A 19,179-nucleotide genomic window follows, 5' to 3' on the forward strand; every position below is an offset into this window, starting at 1 on the left:
TAATAATACCAAAGTCTCCCTACAGGAAAAAAAAATACTTGTAAAATTCCATCAAGTGTCACAAAATGCATTACTATTGAAGAAATTGACCATGCGCTCATTGAAAAGCACAATTTAGAAGACAAGTTATTAGTAGGCTTGTAGGCTATACTCATAAATCAGATACTTTGTAAACCCACTCACATGCCATCTATCATACACATCGTTTATCATGCCAAAAAAATGCCCTTGGTGGGACAGACAAACACAAAGCTCTTGATATTGGGCAACGAAAACACTGAAACATAGTTAATACAGTAGTAAAAAGGCTTTATTCCACAGGAAAATATTTTTACATATGCAACAGTATTAAAACAATAATTCCATTTAAAAAAAAAACAACAGTAAAAATGCACGGAAGGAAGCACAATTTCAGTCCCTTTTATACACGTGTTTATTGCATCAGGCATTCAATTCACAAACTCGCTCTGCAGCATTTCAAGTCTGACTTCAGTTGATTTCATAGGCTGAATAAATAAGAGATAAATACATAACAGTGAGGGGCTGTGAACAGGTGTACTTAAAACCATATTGACTTCTACTTTGTGACACACTGGCAAATAAGCAGTTTTGGCGCTAAATAAAAAGTTTGGTCTGTTGTAATCTGCAATATCCCATTTGACATGTACAGAACATAACTGCCATGCGTTGTATTTCATGTACTGGTCCGGTACTGTATATAACAAAGCAGTAGCATTGTTTCAACTAGTTAAGTCATAGGCACATAAGTACTTAACATTAACTGACACAGAAGAAGCAAGTAATCGTAGGTAAACCAGACTATTTAACATGATTAAGTGGCAAAAGTGGCATGCTGACTGATCCAGAAAACACAAAAATATTCTAACATACACTTATTCATATTACTAATTTACATTATCTTACAAATGGTGGCTCATATTCTTCATAACACTACTTAAAATAGATTCAAAAAATCATTAACTGTTTAACATGCTGTCAGGTTGGCGAAATGGTTATTTGGCCCCTTCAGTTCATATTTGCATTCATTCATGTCAATGTTTCAAATTTGTGACCTGTATTGTTTTCACCCATACAGCTGAGATTCTTCTCACGGTGTCACACTTGACTCATATAGTGAGTGCCATCGTCTACAACCCAGTGTCCTTGCGAGTCATCTGCGGATAATTGAAGAGCTCTTCTTTGGACGGCCTGCAAGTTAGTGACATAAAATTCACACTCATTCTATTATGCTGTCTGGTAGAATTGTAATATGGTTGATATGAAAAAATCAATTAAATTGAAATTTGAGGCAAAACTAAACAACAGTTTTGCCTACCTGCTCCTGGTACGTCTGATTTTGACATCGGATTGCCTCCAGAGCCGCCATGTTTTTCACCCTGACCGCACCCTGTCTGTCAAGGGAACGCGACCTGGGCCCTTTGAGCTGACTGCGTCGGTGCCACGATTTCAGCTGTTCGTTCACTACTTGACGTGGAAGGCAGTTGGAGCGGTACTGTGGATGGTCCCATTGTGCGGAGGAGGGGGAGTGCCTGTTATCCGGAGCCAAATGTCTCGGTGCTCTCTGCAGGGGCACAGGAGCCTCTTTGTAGCGGTACTCATATCTGCCGGTGGGGCAGGGAGACTGATGGGTGTAATAGCTCCACGGCATGTCCACATAAGGAGAGTAGACCACTTCCTCGTTGTAATAGGCTTTGTGGACACCCGGGTTGGACTGGTGTCTGGGACTGTGGTGAAAACCAGCATTTGGAGAGGCTTGAGGTCCATAGCACCCAAATGGAGCAGAGAGCGGGGAGGCAGCCTGAGAGTGTTTCGGCAAATCACAAGGTAGCTCCTGGCTGGGGGAGCTGCTGTAGGATGCAAACGAGTGCTCAGAGTTGCTATCCTCAGAACCTGCATGGTGGACACCGCTAAACATGAGCGGAAGGGCTTCCGATGGGATTTTGTTGCAATCCGTCAGTCGCCTCCTTGGACCTCTGGTGCGACCACGGTCCTTCTCTTGTCCGAGTGGGGATTCAGGGTTGGATATCCTGCGCAAATCACACAGAAATGTTAGAATATGTTTAAACAAAGCCTAGACTGAATCAGATACAGTGGATGTATTTTTTTTTTTACACACTTACCAAATTTTTGTGGTGTAAAAAAAAAAGAGCCTAAGATCAATCATATCAAAACTTATTTCACCATTAATGTAACTTATATCCTCTATAACTCAGTTGGGAAAAAGTTAATCTTTTCAAGACGGTGACTAAACAACTAAAATAGTGTGGTTGCGCAAGTGTGCACACCCTCTAATAGCTGGGGATGTGCCTGCATTCAGAATTAACCAATCATATTCAAACTCATGAAATAGGAGTCAGCATACACTTGCCACAAGTTTAAGTGCTTCTGATTCACCCTTAAAGGGGAAGTCAAAATTTCTTGGCCAAATGTTCTATGCAGCCCCACTAGTCTAAATACGGTATTATGATTACTATTATGTTAGTGAAATAGAAGTTAAGGACCAAAAACCAGCATTTTTTATCAATATCAGAAGATGGCCATTTTGCCACTTGCTGTCGAGTGAAAATGACATCACAGTTGCTAAGGTCTCGGGCAACAACCAATCACAGCTCATCTTCAGTCGACAGCAAGTGGCAAAATGGCCGCCCCCTGCGATGGATAAAAACGGCTGGATTTTGCTGCGTAACTCATATTCCCCAAATGTAATATTAATCAGAATGTGATGTTTAGACTAGTGAGGTCGCATATAACATATTATTGTTAAGGAATGTTTAAGGTCGTTGAAGGTCCCCTTTAAGTACAGTTCAGATGCTCTAGTAGGCTTTTCCTTTTTGCTTTCTATCAGAAGCCTCAAGGTTTTTTGACTGACTAGTATTTGGAACTCTTCACAATTCCCTACATATTGTCAAAGACCAGAGCTACAGCTGAAGCAAAATTTGTTATGTCACAAAAACCTGCCAATTTAAACTTATTGTAGACTGTACGTGTTGCCAAGCAGATACTAATAAAAATTCTTTACTGACAGATGAACTGCAGTACCTGAGAGAAAGCTGTCTGTGCACGCGGAGCTCTGGCGTGGAAGGTGTGCTATTGGACTGTGTACGGCTCAGTTTCAAATGGGAGAGCTGCTGTGGCAAAACTGCCAAGCAAGCCTCCAGTGGGGGTAGTAACTCATTCTTGGCTGGACTGGAGAAAAAAACAAACGTTTCACATCACATTCTGTCAAAACATACCATAATATACCGAGCTGTATAATTAGCTTTTAAAGCTTCTTTTTTTTTTTAAATGCAGACCTGCCAATACGTTGTATCTCAGATGCAAAATTGAAACTAACAGGTTACGTACATTTTAAAATTTGATCCCACATTTTTTATGGTTAGTCTTTCTTTGTTCTACAAAGCGGTTAACCCTTCATTACAGCTGTGATGTTCAAGAATTCTATCTTTACCAGTTGGTTATTTTACCATGTATAGACCAGTAGATGGAAGCGCATCTTAAACGACTTCAACCTTTATCATATAGAGGAGGTAAGAATTTGAGATAAAATTAAAATGACCATGAGTTCCGAGATTGTTTTCTCCTTTCCTCATCTTATAAACCAACGATAACTGGTGAAAGATACACAAGGTCAAACTCCAACAACGCCAACAAGTTGATGATAGAAACAGTATGACAAAGAGCAACACTATTTCACTGATAAACTTATGGAAACTGAATGACTTTGAGGGAGCTTTAAGCAATGGCCAAAATGGAGTCATTTTTCATTTTCTTATCAGCTAGCATTGTTCTAAAATGTCAACGTTAAAAGGAACACTGAAAAAATGGGGAGAGATATTTACTTAAAACCCCCCAGTAAAGGTTGATGCACTCAGAAATTCTAAGTACATTATATTTTACAAGGAGTTTAATTAGAATTTATGACGTGAAAAAGAACTTTACTAGATTTTTTTTTCAAATAAATAGCAATCCACATTTTTCCTGTGAGTTCACATGCTTACAAATAAACAAAAGTAGATGTATACTCTCTGTACTGACTTGACTAAAAGAGGAACCTGAGAACCATTGTCATGATGGTTGCTATTACCTGGTTTTGCAGGACGAACGTGACTTCTTGTTCTTCATGTATGGCTGATCAAGGCTTGTTTCTGACCACGGGGAATGCTGGATAGGAGGCAGGTCATAAGCGGGGCTTGAGGTAAAACTCATGGGAGAGTCAAGGCTGGGATGAGGGGACGATCTGGGTGTCAAAGGCAGGCACCGAGGACCCACGGACGGTGACCGGTATGAACCGTCTGTATGTGACGCGGTGGGTGGATGTGAAGAGTCCATCTCTCCTGAATACGGGAGGACTGAGGATGGCTGTGAAGACTCACGCTGCACTTCTAAAAAAAACAAATATTAAACAGTTAAGAGCCAATACGCATCCCGATAGATTGTAACCTTTGTGCCTTACCTTCATCTTGAACCACAGAATCAGACAAAGAGCTGTCATCAGAGGCAGCGAGAGCTGACAAAAAAAAAGGCAAAACATTCTTTGAGCCACTTCAGACGCATCAATCACGATACTCTTTTGACCTCCTAAAGTTCCAGGCTGCATCATTGTTTTACTTCTCAGACTGCAGTAATGTTTGCTATGTGTATTAACGTGAATGGACAGAGTTGTGGGCAATACATCAAACCAACATGATGTGGCTTGTTATTTTGACTCACTTCTACACGGCCTAATAGGAGCAAGAACTATTGTGAGCCCAGATCAAAAACGGGTCATGTATGTGACTCATGTGGGCCCACACATATCCCACTACATTCTTGAATCCGTCCCACAGAGCATTTATTTCATCAAGAGTTTGAAAATATTTGTTTCAGTGTTAATTTAGGCACCCCGCCCGAAAACAATTGGTTATTTAAAATGGATTTAGTTATTTCTGATTAATTTATCTAATTGGTTAAAGATTTACTGTAAATAACTAAATCTGCATCTGCATTTATATGTATTCAGCTAAATAATTGGTATATTAATTATGAATAATATAATATGATACAAATAATAATTATAATGGAAAGATCTAAATATTAATGTAATTTATTATAGTGTTCCCTCACTTTTCGTGGGTGTTATGTTCCACGCCCACTTGCGATAGGTGAATTTCCGCCAAGTAGAAGACGTACATTTCTTTGTTTTGTTTTTGGGGGTCAAGCAAGTTATGCTTCTACCACCACACAGTTCCCACCCTTCTAAACACTTGTTAACTTTGTAAACATAATAAGAAAAATAGCAGCATGAATAAAGAATACATTAAATCCGGGTGGGTGGCACAGGGGGGTAATAATCTCTGAAAACCCTGTGAAATAGCGAGGTACAACCCAAGATAAACCCCGTAATGTATGAACTTTGGACTAAATCTGCGATATAGTGAATTCGTGATAAGTGATTTGTGAAGTAGTGAGGGACCACTGTATTCTAAATGAGCAATTTTACACAATTAAAAACTCTCCACACTTATGACAAGTATTGTTGTATAACTAAAGGAGGTGGCATCCCTATTTACATGCATAAGAGGGTGTGCACACTTGCACAACCACATCTCATTTGTTTTCAAATTTTACCTCCCCCCCACCTAAGTTAGAAGTTATAAATGGATTTTTGCTTTATCTCATTCTTTTATATCACAAAAACCTGACATTTGAATAGGTGTGTGTAGAATTTTTATATCCACTGTACGTAGGTGATACCGACATATACTAACATTGTTTAACCTTGGAGGACATCTCCACTAACTCACCCTGTTGTGGGATATTAAAAGCAGGAAGTGGTGATGATCGGCCATGCTCCAACCGCAGCTGGAAAGCGGTCTCTTGCAGCTGTCTCAGTTTCTTCTCCTCTCGCTTAGACTGCTCCAACCGACTCTTTCGAACGGCCTTACTCAGGTGGTTCTCCTCGCAAACCTTGCGTGCCGCCTCGTAGATCTTAAACTGAAGAGCCAACTCGGCATCCACAAGATTTAGGGCTGACTCCTGCAAAAACAGAACAAAACGAGTTATATAAACGTTCAAAAAACGGATCGTCACACATTCAATCAATGTGTTCCTTTACCCCGACTCCCCGAGGGATGCTTTGCTCATCAAGCTTGAAAGCAGCTCCGATGCGTCTCCGGGTCTGTGGAGGCTTCTCTCCTGGCAGCAGAGGATAATCTCCTGAGAGCCGGCCTGTCAGCTCCTGAACAACACAAATGAAATCACAAATCAAAACTCTATGCAAAAAAAAAAGAAGAAGCCAAACCTCAAATTTCCAATGCAGATGCATACTTTTGTTTCAGCAGCTCACATATGCATAGATTATTCAGGTGAGAACGTTTGGGACCAATACACAAATATCACGTTCCTTTCACATGTTGAGACATATAGGTTCTGGGAGTCGGTTACACAATTCCGCACTTATCGTCACAGCAAATTCTTCTGGTCTCACTTCCTGCACCGGGATCCATAATCAAAACAAACCAAGTGCATGACGACACACTGTTTATGATTTCATGACTCGTAAAATCACTGCATCTTTGAGTCATCCCGATGCCGACGGCTAAAGAGGTTGCTCGTTATTTTGTCTCAGTGACGAGTTAGGTTAGAAGGCGCGCCCTATTAGGTCACCTTAGCATGTCCCGACACGAGTGCCCAGCACAAGTGTTGGCAGGGTAGAATGATCAGTAGTGGGATTTTTACCCTTAAGCAACAACACTTTTTAACAAAGACTCCCAAATCTGATTATGCGCCTAGTTTCAAAATGAGTGAACTTCATGTGGAAATCGCATTCTTGAATGAGCGAGGCTATTTCCTGTAAAGCGGAAATGCAACTGAAATAAAGAACAAATAAATAAATTAATCTGGATCAACACCAAAATGAATACCCTCAAAGATATGCCTGCACCGGACAGAATTTTTTCATTTTTCCCTGGGAAGCACAAAAAAGTTAACCTTGCTCTCGCAACATGTAGTCTCGCGGTATTTGTGAGTTCTCAAACTCCAGAGAATCCATCTTGTACCGCTCCCATTGATTTCCACCGATACGAACAACTGGTGGTTCGGACCAATCACAGAGTGACATTGTATTTGGGGGCGGGATATGCAGCTGTGACACCGAAGCCGCGGGAAGAAACAAACCAAACATGGCGATTAATTCTGTTCTCGTTGAATTAGTCTCTTGTATCCGCATATCAACATTGCAAAACTCAACGCCATGACATCAGCTCGTCACAACAGTCGCATGTTGGTGACGACATTTTCATCCTTTGCCGTGATTGGTCGTTGTGTGTTGCGCACGCGATTCTGCTTCGTCCAATCAGCTCGAAGTGTTGTACAGCATGCCCCGCCTTTCCCGAGCAAATCAACGCGGAGCAGTCCCAGACTGATATTGTGGAGAACTCCCTCGAGTGAAGCACAAATCAATCTGGCTATTGCCAGGCTATAAAAAAGCCTCAGGGTACTAGTTCAACCTTCTGCAATGGCCCATGCCCCAACAACATGTATCTCTACATAACAAAATAAACTTTGAAGAAAGCAAACTCCTTAGATCTTGTAATCGTGTTGTCACAAAAACAAAAGGAAACAAAGTCCTTAGGCATGCTAACAATAGTATCAAAAAGGCCAAAAGGCCAAATTGAAGCCCTCTAAAAGCAGCATTATATTTAGTGGATGATTCATACTTTCCAAAAGATTAACTTCTCTTTTTTTTCTTCCCAAATCTCTTTAATCCTTCTGAATGAAGATTGGTGTTTTTTGTAGCGTTTCAAACTAACTGCCAGCTTCTTCTAGTCATGAAGATGAGTGGGAGTTCAGAAATACTGAAGTGAAAGTGAATCTTGACGGAAAAAAGGAGTGTAGACAAAGTTAATAATAAAAAAATAAGGGAACATTTACAATTAAACTCAGAAGCATCTCATGTTATTTTAAGAAGCCACAGTAATCATTTCAAACTGAACCAATGCACATAAAAAGGTGACGGCGGGTATGGCGCACTTCCAGAATGACGGAATAACACCTTTTCCAAGGATTTATCAACTGCTAGAAGTTAAAAAGGTTTCAAAAGAACAAGACGCTTATGAATCCAAATTACTCACCGCTTCACGAATGCAAAGTTTCTTCAGCTCCAGCAGGCACAGCTCGAGTCGATCTTCGAGTGCTTGGTGCTTGAGCTTCATTGCTCTCGTGTGTGTGTTCACATCTTTCGTATGCGATGTCGGGCTGTCGGAGCCTACGGTGAAGTAGAAGAACATTTGAATGAATTTCTTTTTTAACAAAAAAAAAATGGCTTAAGAAACATTCTGAACAAACAAAATGGATGGATGGATATAAGAAACAAAAGGACAAAAATATTAAGAGATTAAAGACAAACAGAAAGTAATGTAAAAGACTTGAACCACTGTCTCTATCTAAATATCTGCTATATATTAATCAGATAATAAATATTTATTAAAAACAAACCGAACAAACGTGGAATTTTTGAGTGCGTATTTCTTTCTCAGGAACACACGCAAACATAGACACAATCACAAACTGTTCATATTAACTCATTCACTGCCATTGACGGCTATAAACGTAAAAAAAATAATTTGAACTATTTCTATTAGTTTAACAATTTTTCCACGTTTGTTAACAAGAGTATGAAAATGTATATTAAGAACAGATATAAAATTTGTGATTAATCGTGAGTTAACTAGTGAAGTCATGCGATTAATTACAATTAAAAAATGTAATCGCCTGACGAGATGAAAATTAAAAATTAGGGGCGTCAGGCGATTACATTTTTTACTCGTAATTAATCGCATGACTTCAATAGTTAACTCACGATTAATCACAAATGTTATATCTGTTCTAAATGTACAATAAAAAAAATCTAGGTTTCGATTTTTTTAAACTAATAGAAATAGTTAAAATGATTTTTTTACGTCTATAACCGTCAATGGCAGTGAATGAGTTATTCAATCTTGTGACAAAACATCAGCCAATTTCACATTCAAACTTAATATATGTGTATATCTGTATTTTTAGTCTCAATATTTTTTTATTACAGCTTTAATCTTGAAATATCTTTCTATTTTGTTCTCATAATTCCGACTTAATCCTCACATATCTGTCACTTTATCCATGCTGTAGTTGTAGATTTGTTCCTTGCTCAGCACTTGCATTAATTGGTGTTTTGACCTTCAATCCTAATTAACCGTTCTTCTCATTGAGTGCATTTTACTTGTGCTTCAAACTTATTTCAAAGTAAAAGCCATCAGAGCATGCAGGCCTCTGCCAAGGCTTTAACATCTCTTACTAGCAATGAGATTAATGAGTGCATGAATGTTTAAAAATAATAATAAGAAAAAACTAACTAAACAAATTGCAGTAAAAATTTTGAATAAACATGACATGGGAATTGTTGCCAATATTTAATGAGAATCATTGGTAAAATAGCAGCCATCATAAAATAAACACAGGTTAATACTATAGACTATAAAAGTACACAAAGAAAAAAAAAGACATGAGGTAATCAAGCAGAGGACATTCATGTACAAACCATAGAAGTATTGTTTTTTCTTTACAAAAAGCTGACTATGATGAAAAAATAAAATAAAATGTGCGTTTGTCATTGTTAAAATGTGAAACTGTGCTACTATTGACAACTAGTGACTGTTCAGCTAGTGCTGTCTGTCGCCTTGGAGACTAATAACAAGAGGATTAGTCTCCAGGCCGGGGGAGTGTCTTGGAGCAGAATGCATTGAGCAGTGCATACCTTTAGAGATTATTAACAGAATCCCTGCAGGTACTGACAAACATCTGATGTGTCAACAGGAAAGAAGTGTGGCAATGTGACAATGGAGCAGAGGATTCCTATTTCTTAAGAGACAAATGGCTATTCTTGATGGATGGACACTTTCTCATTGTATGGAGCAGGCACCACGCGGTAAATTAAGGCCGGAGGAATGTCACACCGGACTGAACTAATCAGTCTACGTTACAGCGAAAACAACACAGCTAGTCTGTGATAGAAAACATTTTGTGATTTTGATTTGAACAACGACTATTCCAAATTAAAAGTTTGCTATTCAACCGGTTGGCTGATCATCTAAAGAACAATTACTTGCACCAAAGTCCTGACACATTGGGCCCACAACATTAGGTACACCGGCAAGAGGTCTAAAACAAGAGATGCAGCAGAAAATTCGAATAACACTTATTATTAACTGCCAGATAGGGGGGCACGGTATATGTGATACACAAACATATAAACTTGGCCTACAGTGTATACAGTAGATTCTGTTGTGATTATGTTTACTGATGATGTCATTGTATCTGCCTGAGTGTGAAAATGTCTTCAAGAACATCTGACCACAGATTTTTTTTTACTAGCTCAGACTGGTAAAAATCAAATCCAAATAGGAAAAACAGTGCCTCCACGGCGAACATTCACCCATCCTCTGTGCTTAACTACCTACTGGGGGATTGCTAGGCACTAAGCTAACTTGCTACACACAAGCTGGCTAGCTATCATGGCTAAACCCATGGCGGCAATTTTGGCAAATACGATTTCTGACAATTACTGTTATCACTAAAGGAGGACGAGGAGTTGCTGCATTTATCATAGCAAGAAGAGGTAACAGGAAAAGATGGAGAAGCCATGCTAACCGCTAAGCTAATGTGAAATGTAAAGTAGAAAAGCACAACACATAAATGCTTAGGTGGTACAGTACATTTTTAACAGAAATCTGAACAACATTACAGTGCAAAATAACAAACTATGAACACCAAATACTGAGTAAAAGATACAAAAATATATATTTTTTAAATCCATTGTTTGTTATTAATTGGATAAGAGACTCTTTCGACTCTTCTGAGCTTCTGTTGTGTTGCATGCTAGTTTTGTATTGAGTAGAACAATAGGAATAGTACCCAGAGGAGTTGTCAAAGTGTTGCTCTATTAGCAAGTTGTGAACTCAATTTTGCCTCAATTGCTTCAAGACACAATTAATCAACAACCAATTCAGCAGAACTGACCTAGTTTTCAACAATCAAAACAATTCTTCTTGTGCCCATCCCTAATAAAAATCTACTTAAGACCCCCAAAGAATTAGGGCCAATTACAGCAACAAAACCAACCACTGTGTGACTATGCAATTATTATATTGTGTGATTTAACAATCAATTTGGGAGTATGGATGCACACAAAGTCCAGAGGAACATGTGAAAATGAACTCTTCATAATGAATATCATTAATAATGCAACAAGCGAGTAGTGAAAATGTTTTACCAGAGTGAAGGATGATGCCACTATCACTATCGCTGATCTCGCCGTTGCCATCCATGCTGTTCCGTTTCGACTCTTCAATTTCAGGTAAATTCAGCTAATGGTCGCCATGTCCTGTACTGACAAATTTACAATCAAGCAATGACTTCAAAACGGATGACATCTCTTATATAGAGAACGAATACATTTCCCAGATCCAGCAAACTCCGTACCTTACCTACCGACTAATACCCAACCATGTGAACTGTAGCTGGAATGACGCAGTTATGACTTGCCACTTTGACCCCACACTCACACAGGTGGAGTCATTGATTACCGCATACGTGTGCAGCCAGGTCTGGTCTGTTTCCTGAGACTGCTCAGTTGTCATACGAGGCCAGTATCACAACTTCTGGTTCGATTATTAACTACCAATAGATCATCGGAATGCGGCGGTGTGGCAGTGTCACATTCCAACGCGCAGAGGAGGTTCAGCTCGGATAGCCGTGGGAAGCCAATAAGGTTCAATGTGAATGTTGCTACTTGTTTGCACACTGCGAGGCAAGTGTCTTTATACAAAAAAAAAAAAAAAAAGGGATCCTGTTATCAGCCTGGACATGACGCGAGCATGACATCCTGCATTCCGCTCATATGACTGTGACTTGGTTAGGTGTTAACTGGACACTGTGTTGCCAAACTACTTAGTAAACAACAAGTGACGATGAATTTTATCAGCTTAAACAATGATGACTACAGCATTGAAATATTTCCTTAGGTAAACCATGGATAGAAATCCAAATTAAAAGTTAATGGAGTAATCAAGGTCTTGCTGCTATATATATATATATATATATATATATGTTTTTTGTTTTCGTTTTTTTTTCTGGAGAAAAAGCCGCTATATTTTATATTAAATTTTATATTTTATATATATCAGAAGAATGAAATCTCTCTGAGATCTCTCCAGAAAGAGAAAAAAAAACAGGAAAAAAAAGGAAGAATGAAATAATAATAATAGTCTTTCGTAATAATTCAACCTACATTCAATTACATCAGCATTAAACATTACATTCCTTATCCACGGCTGTCAGCACATTTGTGTTTTTTTGTTTTTGAATGTATTAACAATTACTTTTTCTATTTTTCACAGGGTTGCATCAAAACAATGATTGGTGTGGCAAATAAGGAAGCCAAAAAGCTATTAAAGCAGCCATTTGGTTAAAAACACATTATGCAATAACACATTTTTAATCATACGCATGTTGACAGTATGTGTAGAATATAGTATTGCAGTGCACATAAATCATAAAAATGTTCAAACAAAAATAAAATTTAAGTATTGAAAGAAGACTTCCAACTTTTGCTGTTTCACCATTTAATTTTTTTTTTTTTTTTTACAATATTCTACATACTGAAAGTCCATATTGAGCAAGTTTTAAGCACATATAAATAAATCACCTGTCCAGTATTTATTTACAATGTTGACCGTATCATCTATAAAGTATCAAGTTCTTTGGAATCCAAATACCAATTCTAACTGCTCATTTCAACAATATAGAAGCAATGTGAGTCACAAACATGAAAACTGAAGCACAAAACTGGAGTAACAGCAGGAACCAGCTTACTACTATTAAGAGTGACTAATCACACTAAATGTGAGACTAGATTTAAACAATGACCGAAAAAAACATGGATCTGCATTCAATCTGCTTTCCCCCCCCACCCCCCCAGAATTCTACCCACACGGCTTGTCTCAGAATGTACTTACTTTTGGAAGAATTGCTGAACTTCAAAGTGTGATCCGTCCCTCAGAGTGCGTGTGCTGATAGAAGGCTGGCCAGTGTGAAGTATGGACTGGAACGAGAGCCTGGCCCACTGAAGAAAACTCTGCCTGCTGGAAGGGAGTGGCCACACGCAGAGTCAGTATCATATAACTCCCATCTGACTTTCAAACTGTGACAACAACAATGAGCAGGTTACTGGGAATTTCTTTGCAATTGTATCTGGCGCTTATCGGCGATGGATGAGAGAGGCCAACCTGACTAGTAAGAGTGCCCTTTTGGAGAAGCGTGATTAAAAGTAACACGGTAACAAATTCCCAAGGATGGTAGCAGAACACGCAGTTGGAGCACAGCTTATTCAGAGAATCAAATTAGGGAAGAAAAGCCACATGTTGTGGTCAGTATTAATAACATATGTCACTAAGGAACTGTTTGTGCTCTCTTTATAACAAATCACATTAAACAATTTGAAGAAATTATATTTTTGTACACATTTTTTTTTGTAAAACATTCTTCAAATGAATTGATGATTAAATTATAAATGAATCATTAAATATAAAAAAATAGAGTAAAAAAAGATAGACAATTTAATAAAAACGTTTTTTTAAACTACCTAAAAATATCCAAAAGGTGACCGTAAAGAAGGAAGAGGAAAAGCAGAAAAACTACCATAAAATATCCATAAAAGGAAGAAAAGAGGCAGAAAATTACCATATGTCCATAAAATTGCCAAAAATGTCAGAAAATTAATAAAATAATTAAAAAATGACAACAAAAATCCTAAAACTGAAGACAAAAGGTAGAATAGAATAAATATGAAAGTATTGGATGCTGCATATTTTTGTGCTTTGTTGCTAGTGCTGTCACTATCGCATATTTTTAGAATTGATTCATCTATCAATTAATCAAATTATTCAATCGATTAATCAACTAATCTGATTGAGTATTACAAAAGCCTTTTTCCCCCTGATAATTGTTTATTAACCAGTGATTGGTGGTTATTTAGTACTTTGTATTCGTATAGTGATTTAAAAAAGGGGGATTGATGCTGTACTATGTTACCGGTTTGGTAATTGTTTTCCAAAGTAAAGAAAGATGTTTGCAAATGTCTTATTTTGATTAAACACAGAATATAATTGGTCTTCTTTCATGAAGGACTACAGAAAACATTGAACAATTGCTGTTGATATGCTGAAATCAATCAATTAAATAATGGCTCCAAACGATTACTCGATTATTAAAATAGTTGTCGATTCATCAATTAATTTTGACAGCTCTTATATGGTGCAGCTCTAATTAGCTATTGGGCCTTCGGTACACTATTTGCATCATCACAATCTTCAAATGTTTTGCAGTTCCAAACAGATTTTTTTGATTTATTTGGCCTAACATGGCTCTTTTGACAGGAAAGTTTGCTGACCCCTGCTAATGGCTCACTCATGATTGAAGCAGAGATTGTTGTACACACTTTTTTTTTTTTTCATTCCGAGGCAAAAACACATGCTGGTGGGATAGTCTACGTGATTTATAGAAACCCACAACAGCACCTGCTGTCTCACCGCATGGCTTACATTCATTCTGATTCTCAATATTCATTTAGGATTTCCAGGAATGTCGTCGGTGACCAGACACACATGCGCAGAAAAAAAGTATGGCGATTCCCAGACATAGAAAAAGAAGATCTCGCATGACACGGCTCCGGCTCAGAGAAGATGGGGTGGGGGGGGGTGCGGGGAGCAACTGTTTCAATCTGTTAATGAATTCCACGAGGGGTTTATGTTTTTATTGTTGCATGGCTTGTTTGCTACTTAGCGTGCAAAAACAAATGAATCACATTCCATGAAGGCTGTGGAGCATTGAGGGAAGTATGTGTTTACCAAATTTGATATTCCTAATTAAAATTGTCCATAGGCGTTAAAAGTTGTTTTTTTTTAATCTATAAGATATAGTATTTTGTTATGGGAAGAAAGGTTTTGAAATCTGAACAAATTAGCAGCAGACCAGAATCTAAGAATGGATTCCACTGCATGTTTTGAAGCGATGGATGAAACCAAATGGGCGGCGCTGCTTTGCTGATATAATCTGCAGGTATTAGCCAAGAATTGCTGGTGGGTTATTTGTAAATGAGTTAAAGCTGTGATTAGGCTAAAGTATGGCCATAAAAAATGCTGGAATTTTGTTTAAACAGGCTGCATGCCAGGTAGTTGGCGAACCTAAAAGGAGATAAGAATTGCAGGGGATAATTGCTACCGTAGCTTTCAATGAAAAAAAATACAAACAAAATATGAGGTTATCTGACAGGAAATTATCTTAATCACTAAAGTCCATCCGTATGTTAAGTTACACAACAACAAAAAAAGTATAGTTATTATTCTAATCCATCTTTCTCATTGTGTCGCCAAGTCAGGATGTTTAGTTGGCTTCCCTCAGACAAGACCGGTCCAGTGGAATCAGTTGGTGGAGGTCATGGTTTGCTTTTTTAAAGCAACAGGAGACAAGAGAGAGACGGCCAGACCAGAAAGGCCTTTGTGTTGTGCAAACCAGCAGCTGGCTCAACAAATTCTTCAAATAATCTCAAGTCGTTTTGACAAGTCTGCGACCAGCCGTCTGGTGCCGGTGTGTAACACCATGAACTCTTCATACACTATATTCACTGTATTAGTCAAATGTAATGTGTAGCAAATATCTACAGTATGTCATAAAGTTCAATGGAATGATGGGTGAAATGTAATGAACATATTTCACTGTATTATTACAATAGCAAGTTATGTTATATGTCATTGTGATTTTTATTCTCCACACGTTTTTGCCATGTAACAACTCCCACATAATACTTTGGATTTACACCGTACACTTGCTTCAAAAATTCACGCCTCCCGGGATATATGTCGTCTCAGTTAACATTACTTACAGTATTCGCACAATTTAACATTAAATATCAACTTTTTCCCCATTAATTTTCAGTCAATGAATTTTCAAAGTTCCACGCCCTCTTCCATACATAGAACTGAATATCATTGCCAGGTGTCTGATACTGCTCAGTGGCACTGTTGGTAAGAGTGCATTGTCCAGTAACCAGGAGGTCGCGGGTTCGAATCATACCTTTGACTGTACATTGCAAATATATCTATGGCCAGTATGCTAAGTGATATACATGCAGTGTTTCCCACACCATGGTAATACTTGGGCGGGCCACCTAAGTAAACTGGCCACCACCCAAGTAGTTTTCAAGAAAATGTCATAAAAAATAAATAAATATATATATATATTTTAAAAAATGTGTCACGACCAAATATACCGCATGTAACATTAGTTCGCCGTCACTCACTTGTGGATCAGGCGGTTAGAGTAGCAGGACTGACAATGATGTATTATTATTATTATAATATTTTCTTTATGTTTATCTTCTACCAGGTCTAAATAAACATACAGTTTATAGATAGTGCTGCATACATCCTTTAGCAATACATTATAATACAAACAATGCAAAGTGAGTCCCTCCCAAAAGTGATGATTATCCATCAGTGTGGCATTGTGGCTACTGACAACTTCCTTTCTTGTTGTGCTGCCTGCAGGCTCCAAGCGAGAATAATGAATGTGATATTAATATGAGGACATGTGAATGAACTGATTCATGTTTGTGTTACAGTGACTTACAGTACATTCTTGTTGCACAATGAAATAGGGGGGGGAAATCCACCCCATAATGACAGCATGAAATAGCTTTTATTGCAATTTTGGCAACAACAAATAAACAAAACAACAACAACAACTAAGAAATCACATTTAATTTAATGTTAGCCTTTTCACACTGCGCTTAGTTTTCTTGGTGTGCACCGCAGGCAGCATGCAAAGAAAACATAGCAACTAAGCATTAAATAATGAATGCTGCCTTTTTGCTTTTGAGTTGACGTTTTCACAACACCTACACCAAAAAAGGAGCAGCTTCAGCAAGGGTTTCAAAAGTAGAAGATACAATGCAAGTAAATGATTTACACTTGTTAACTTTTTTTTTTTTAATGACCATTACGAATGAATAAAAAACATGAACCACCCTTACTTTACACCTCCAATATTGGTCATTAAAATTTGATTGTTTTGTCTATTTTGTACGCATTGTATGACAGGTATGAAGGTTGATCAGACTTATGTGTTCAACCTTGGAAGATGATTTTAGGGTAGCACTATTCTAATCAGTTTCACATTGCATATTCATATGTATTTTTTAATAATAATTGTTTTTTTTAAATGGTAAAAGAATTTGTTGTGTGCATGCTGTGGGCAGCGAGGTGTTAGGTTCAAGCTACATTTGACCTCAGATCAGCACATTGGAATGTGGAGACTGTGGAATATTTTAATGGGCAGGAAGCAACACAAACTCAACTAAACAAATACAAATTCAATATCAAGATCATAATGACCATGTCGCTATAGTCTTATCTCTTCACATACGGTTAGTTGTTTGTATAGTATGGTCAGAAACACACGTGAGAGGAACTATTAAGTACCAGTATTTTCTCATACACTGGTGAATGTTTTTGCAGAAAGAGGATGTTGCAAACCCATCACTTCTCTGCATTTCTTTATCTTTATGAGCCACCTTTGTACACCCCCCCACCCCCCCAAATACGTCCAAGGGCTCATATAGAAAAACACTCACACGCCCACCTTTTGACAATTTAGAGTCTTCAATTAACCAAATGAAGTTATCATTTGAAAATGTGAACACTGGTCGCCATTTTTTTTTAATGAAGAGCTGCATATCAATATTTATCTTATTCCTAATTATTGTGAGAATTCATTAACACAATCAACGTCTTCACATAATTATCATGAAATATTACTAATACCATTATTACAGGTAATTTTCTAAACAATTTGTTATTTCAGAAGTGTGCATCACACTGGTAGCCTTTCTAATCAGTGTCCAAGAAGGACATAAAAATTGCTCCATACATCATTCGCTAGTGATGAGGCGTGAAATAAACATACTGAAGATGTAGTTTTATTTGATTTTTTCTTGCACCGTTATGATGACTGCAGACAGTCTCTGGGCCTCTCTCTGCTTTAAAGAGCATCTTAACATGTGAAAACTTGCTTTTAAAAGCTGAGATTTTAGCAGTGGTAACATTTGGCATTCTTGTGGGGAAAAAACTGATTTCAGCGGACTTCAGAACCCGAATGGTATGCATAAGCACGGAATGCTGCTGAAATAAACACTGAAATGCAATGCTTGGCTCTTACCTTCCAGGCTAGTTAGCACACCGAGCTAACTGACTCCATACAATCTTCACACCATCGGTGAGCATTTCCACTTTTGAGCTGAGGTTTTCCCTCACAGTAATAAATGCAGTATAACAAGCATGAACACGTATGTACCAATAAACGTCTGGCTGTTTCAAAAGAAAGAAGAAAATTAAGTTTATACGCTTGAATCAAGTTTTACTCCCAAAACTAAACTTTTGTTGGGGGGTTAAGTGAAGTTACGCGTGATACGTTCAGGGGCTCTCGGAAAAAAGGGAGTGTTCGCGTAACCAAACAGCGTTGTGAACGTTGCTGACGGAATGATGACCAAAAGGCAAGTTAGCAAAAGAATAGTACAACCAACCAAAATGTCCAATTGATCAAACAAAAATGTATTATCTCAACAAATTACATTTAGCAGTTTGTTTAACTCCAAAAAGTTAACGTAAAAAAAAAAAGTGATTAAACAAGGAACATTTCAGTTTGCTAGTTATTGTTGAGTTTTGTCGTTAGATTAGCTCTTCGGTCATCTGTTTTTATAATCATCATCAGTATACATCAGCGTCATCATGAAGAGTGTAAAACTTACGACTTCTAAATGTGTCTTTGAATGCCGCTCCCCAGTGCTGCGTAGTTAGTTTATGGGAGAATGTATCGTGGGTAAATCTGTGTAATTTAGTTTTGGGGATTCAATTACAGTAGATAAATAAATAAATCAATAAATAAATCAATAAATAAATACATCTGGCCAGTCTCTGCTTTTCTTTGCAGTGTAATGACGGTATCTGACCAGTAGAGAGCAGGTAAGGTTTACTTCTGTAGTGATGATGTGACCTCCATTTCCTTCATTCACACTGACCAGCAAACGTC

General features: G+C 37.9%; 1 protein-coding gene across 3 annotated transcripts; it reads right to left on the minus strand.

Annotated features, from left to right (window-relative positions):
* Window positions 1-314: 314 nt before the first annotated feature.
* inavab (innate immunity activator b) lies at window positions 315-18,548 on the minus strand. 3 transcript variants are annotated; one of them, XM_086085950.1, is made up of 11 exons: window positions 18,310-18,548; window positions 13,053-13,178; window positions 11,309-11,419; window positions 8,133-8,266; window positions 6,116-6,238; window positions 5,805-6,036; window positions 4,475-4,528; window positions 4,106-4,403; window positions 3,061-3,207; window positions 1,337-2,048; window positions 315-1,209 (listed from the first exon to the last, which is right to left on the minus strand). In XM_086085950.1, exons 3-11 carry the CDS (start codon window positions 11,361-11,363, stop codon window positions 1,117-1,119), a joined length of 1,848 nt encoding a protein of 615 aa, XP_085942076.1. In that variant the 5' UTR covers window positions 11,364-11,419; window positions 13,053-13,178; window positions 18,310-18,548; the 3' UTR covers window positions 315-1,116. The 3 variants fall into 3 exon arrangements, with proteins under 3 accessions (XP_085942076.1, XP_085942077.1, XP_085942078.1); XM_086085951.1 differs by having other exon boundaries at window positions 11,309-11,424; XM_086085952.1 differs by lacking the exon at window positions 11,309-11,419.
* Between the last annotated feature and the right edge of the window lie 631 nt (window positions 18,549-19,179).

Source organism: Leptonotus elevatus, chromosome 10 (genome assembly GCF_054856555.1).
Source record: "Leptonotus elevatus isolate MCC_2025b chromosome 10, RoL_Lele_1.0, whole genome shotgun sequence".
NCBI lineage: Eukaryota > Metazoa > Chordata > Actinopteri > Syngnathiformes > Syngnathidae > Leptonotus > Leptonotus elevatus.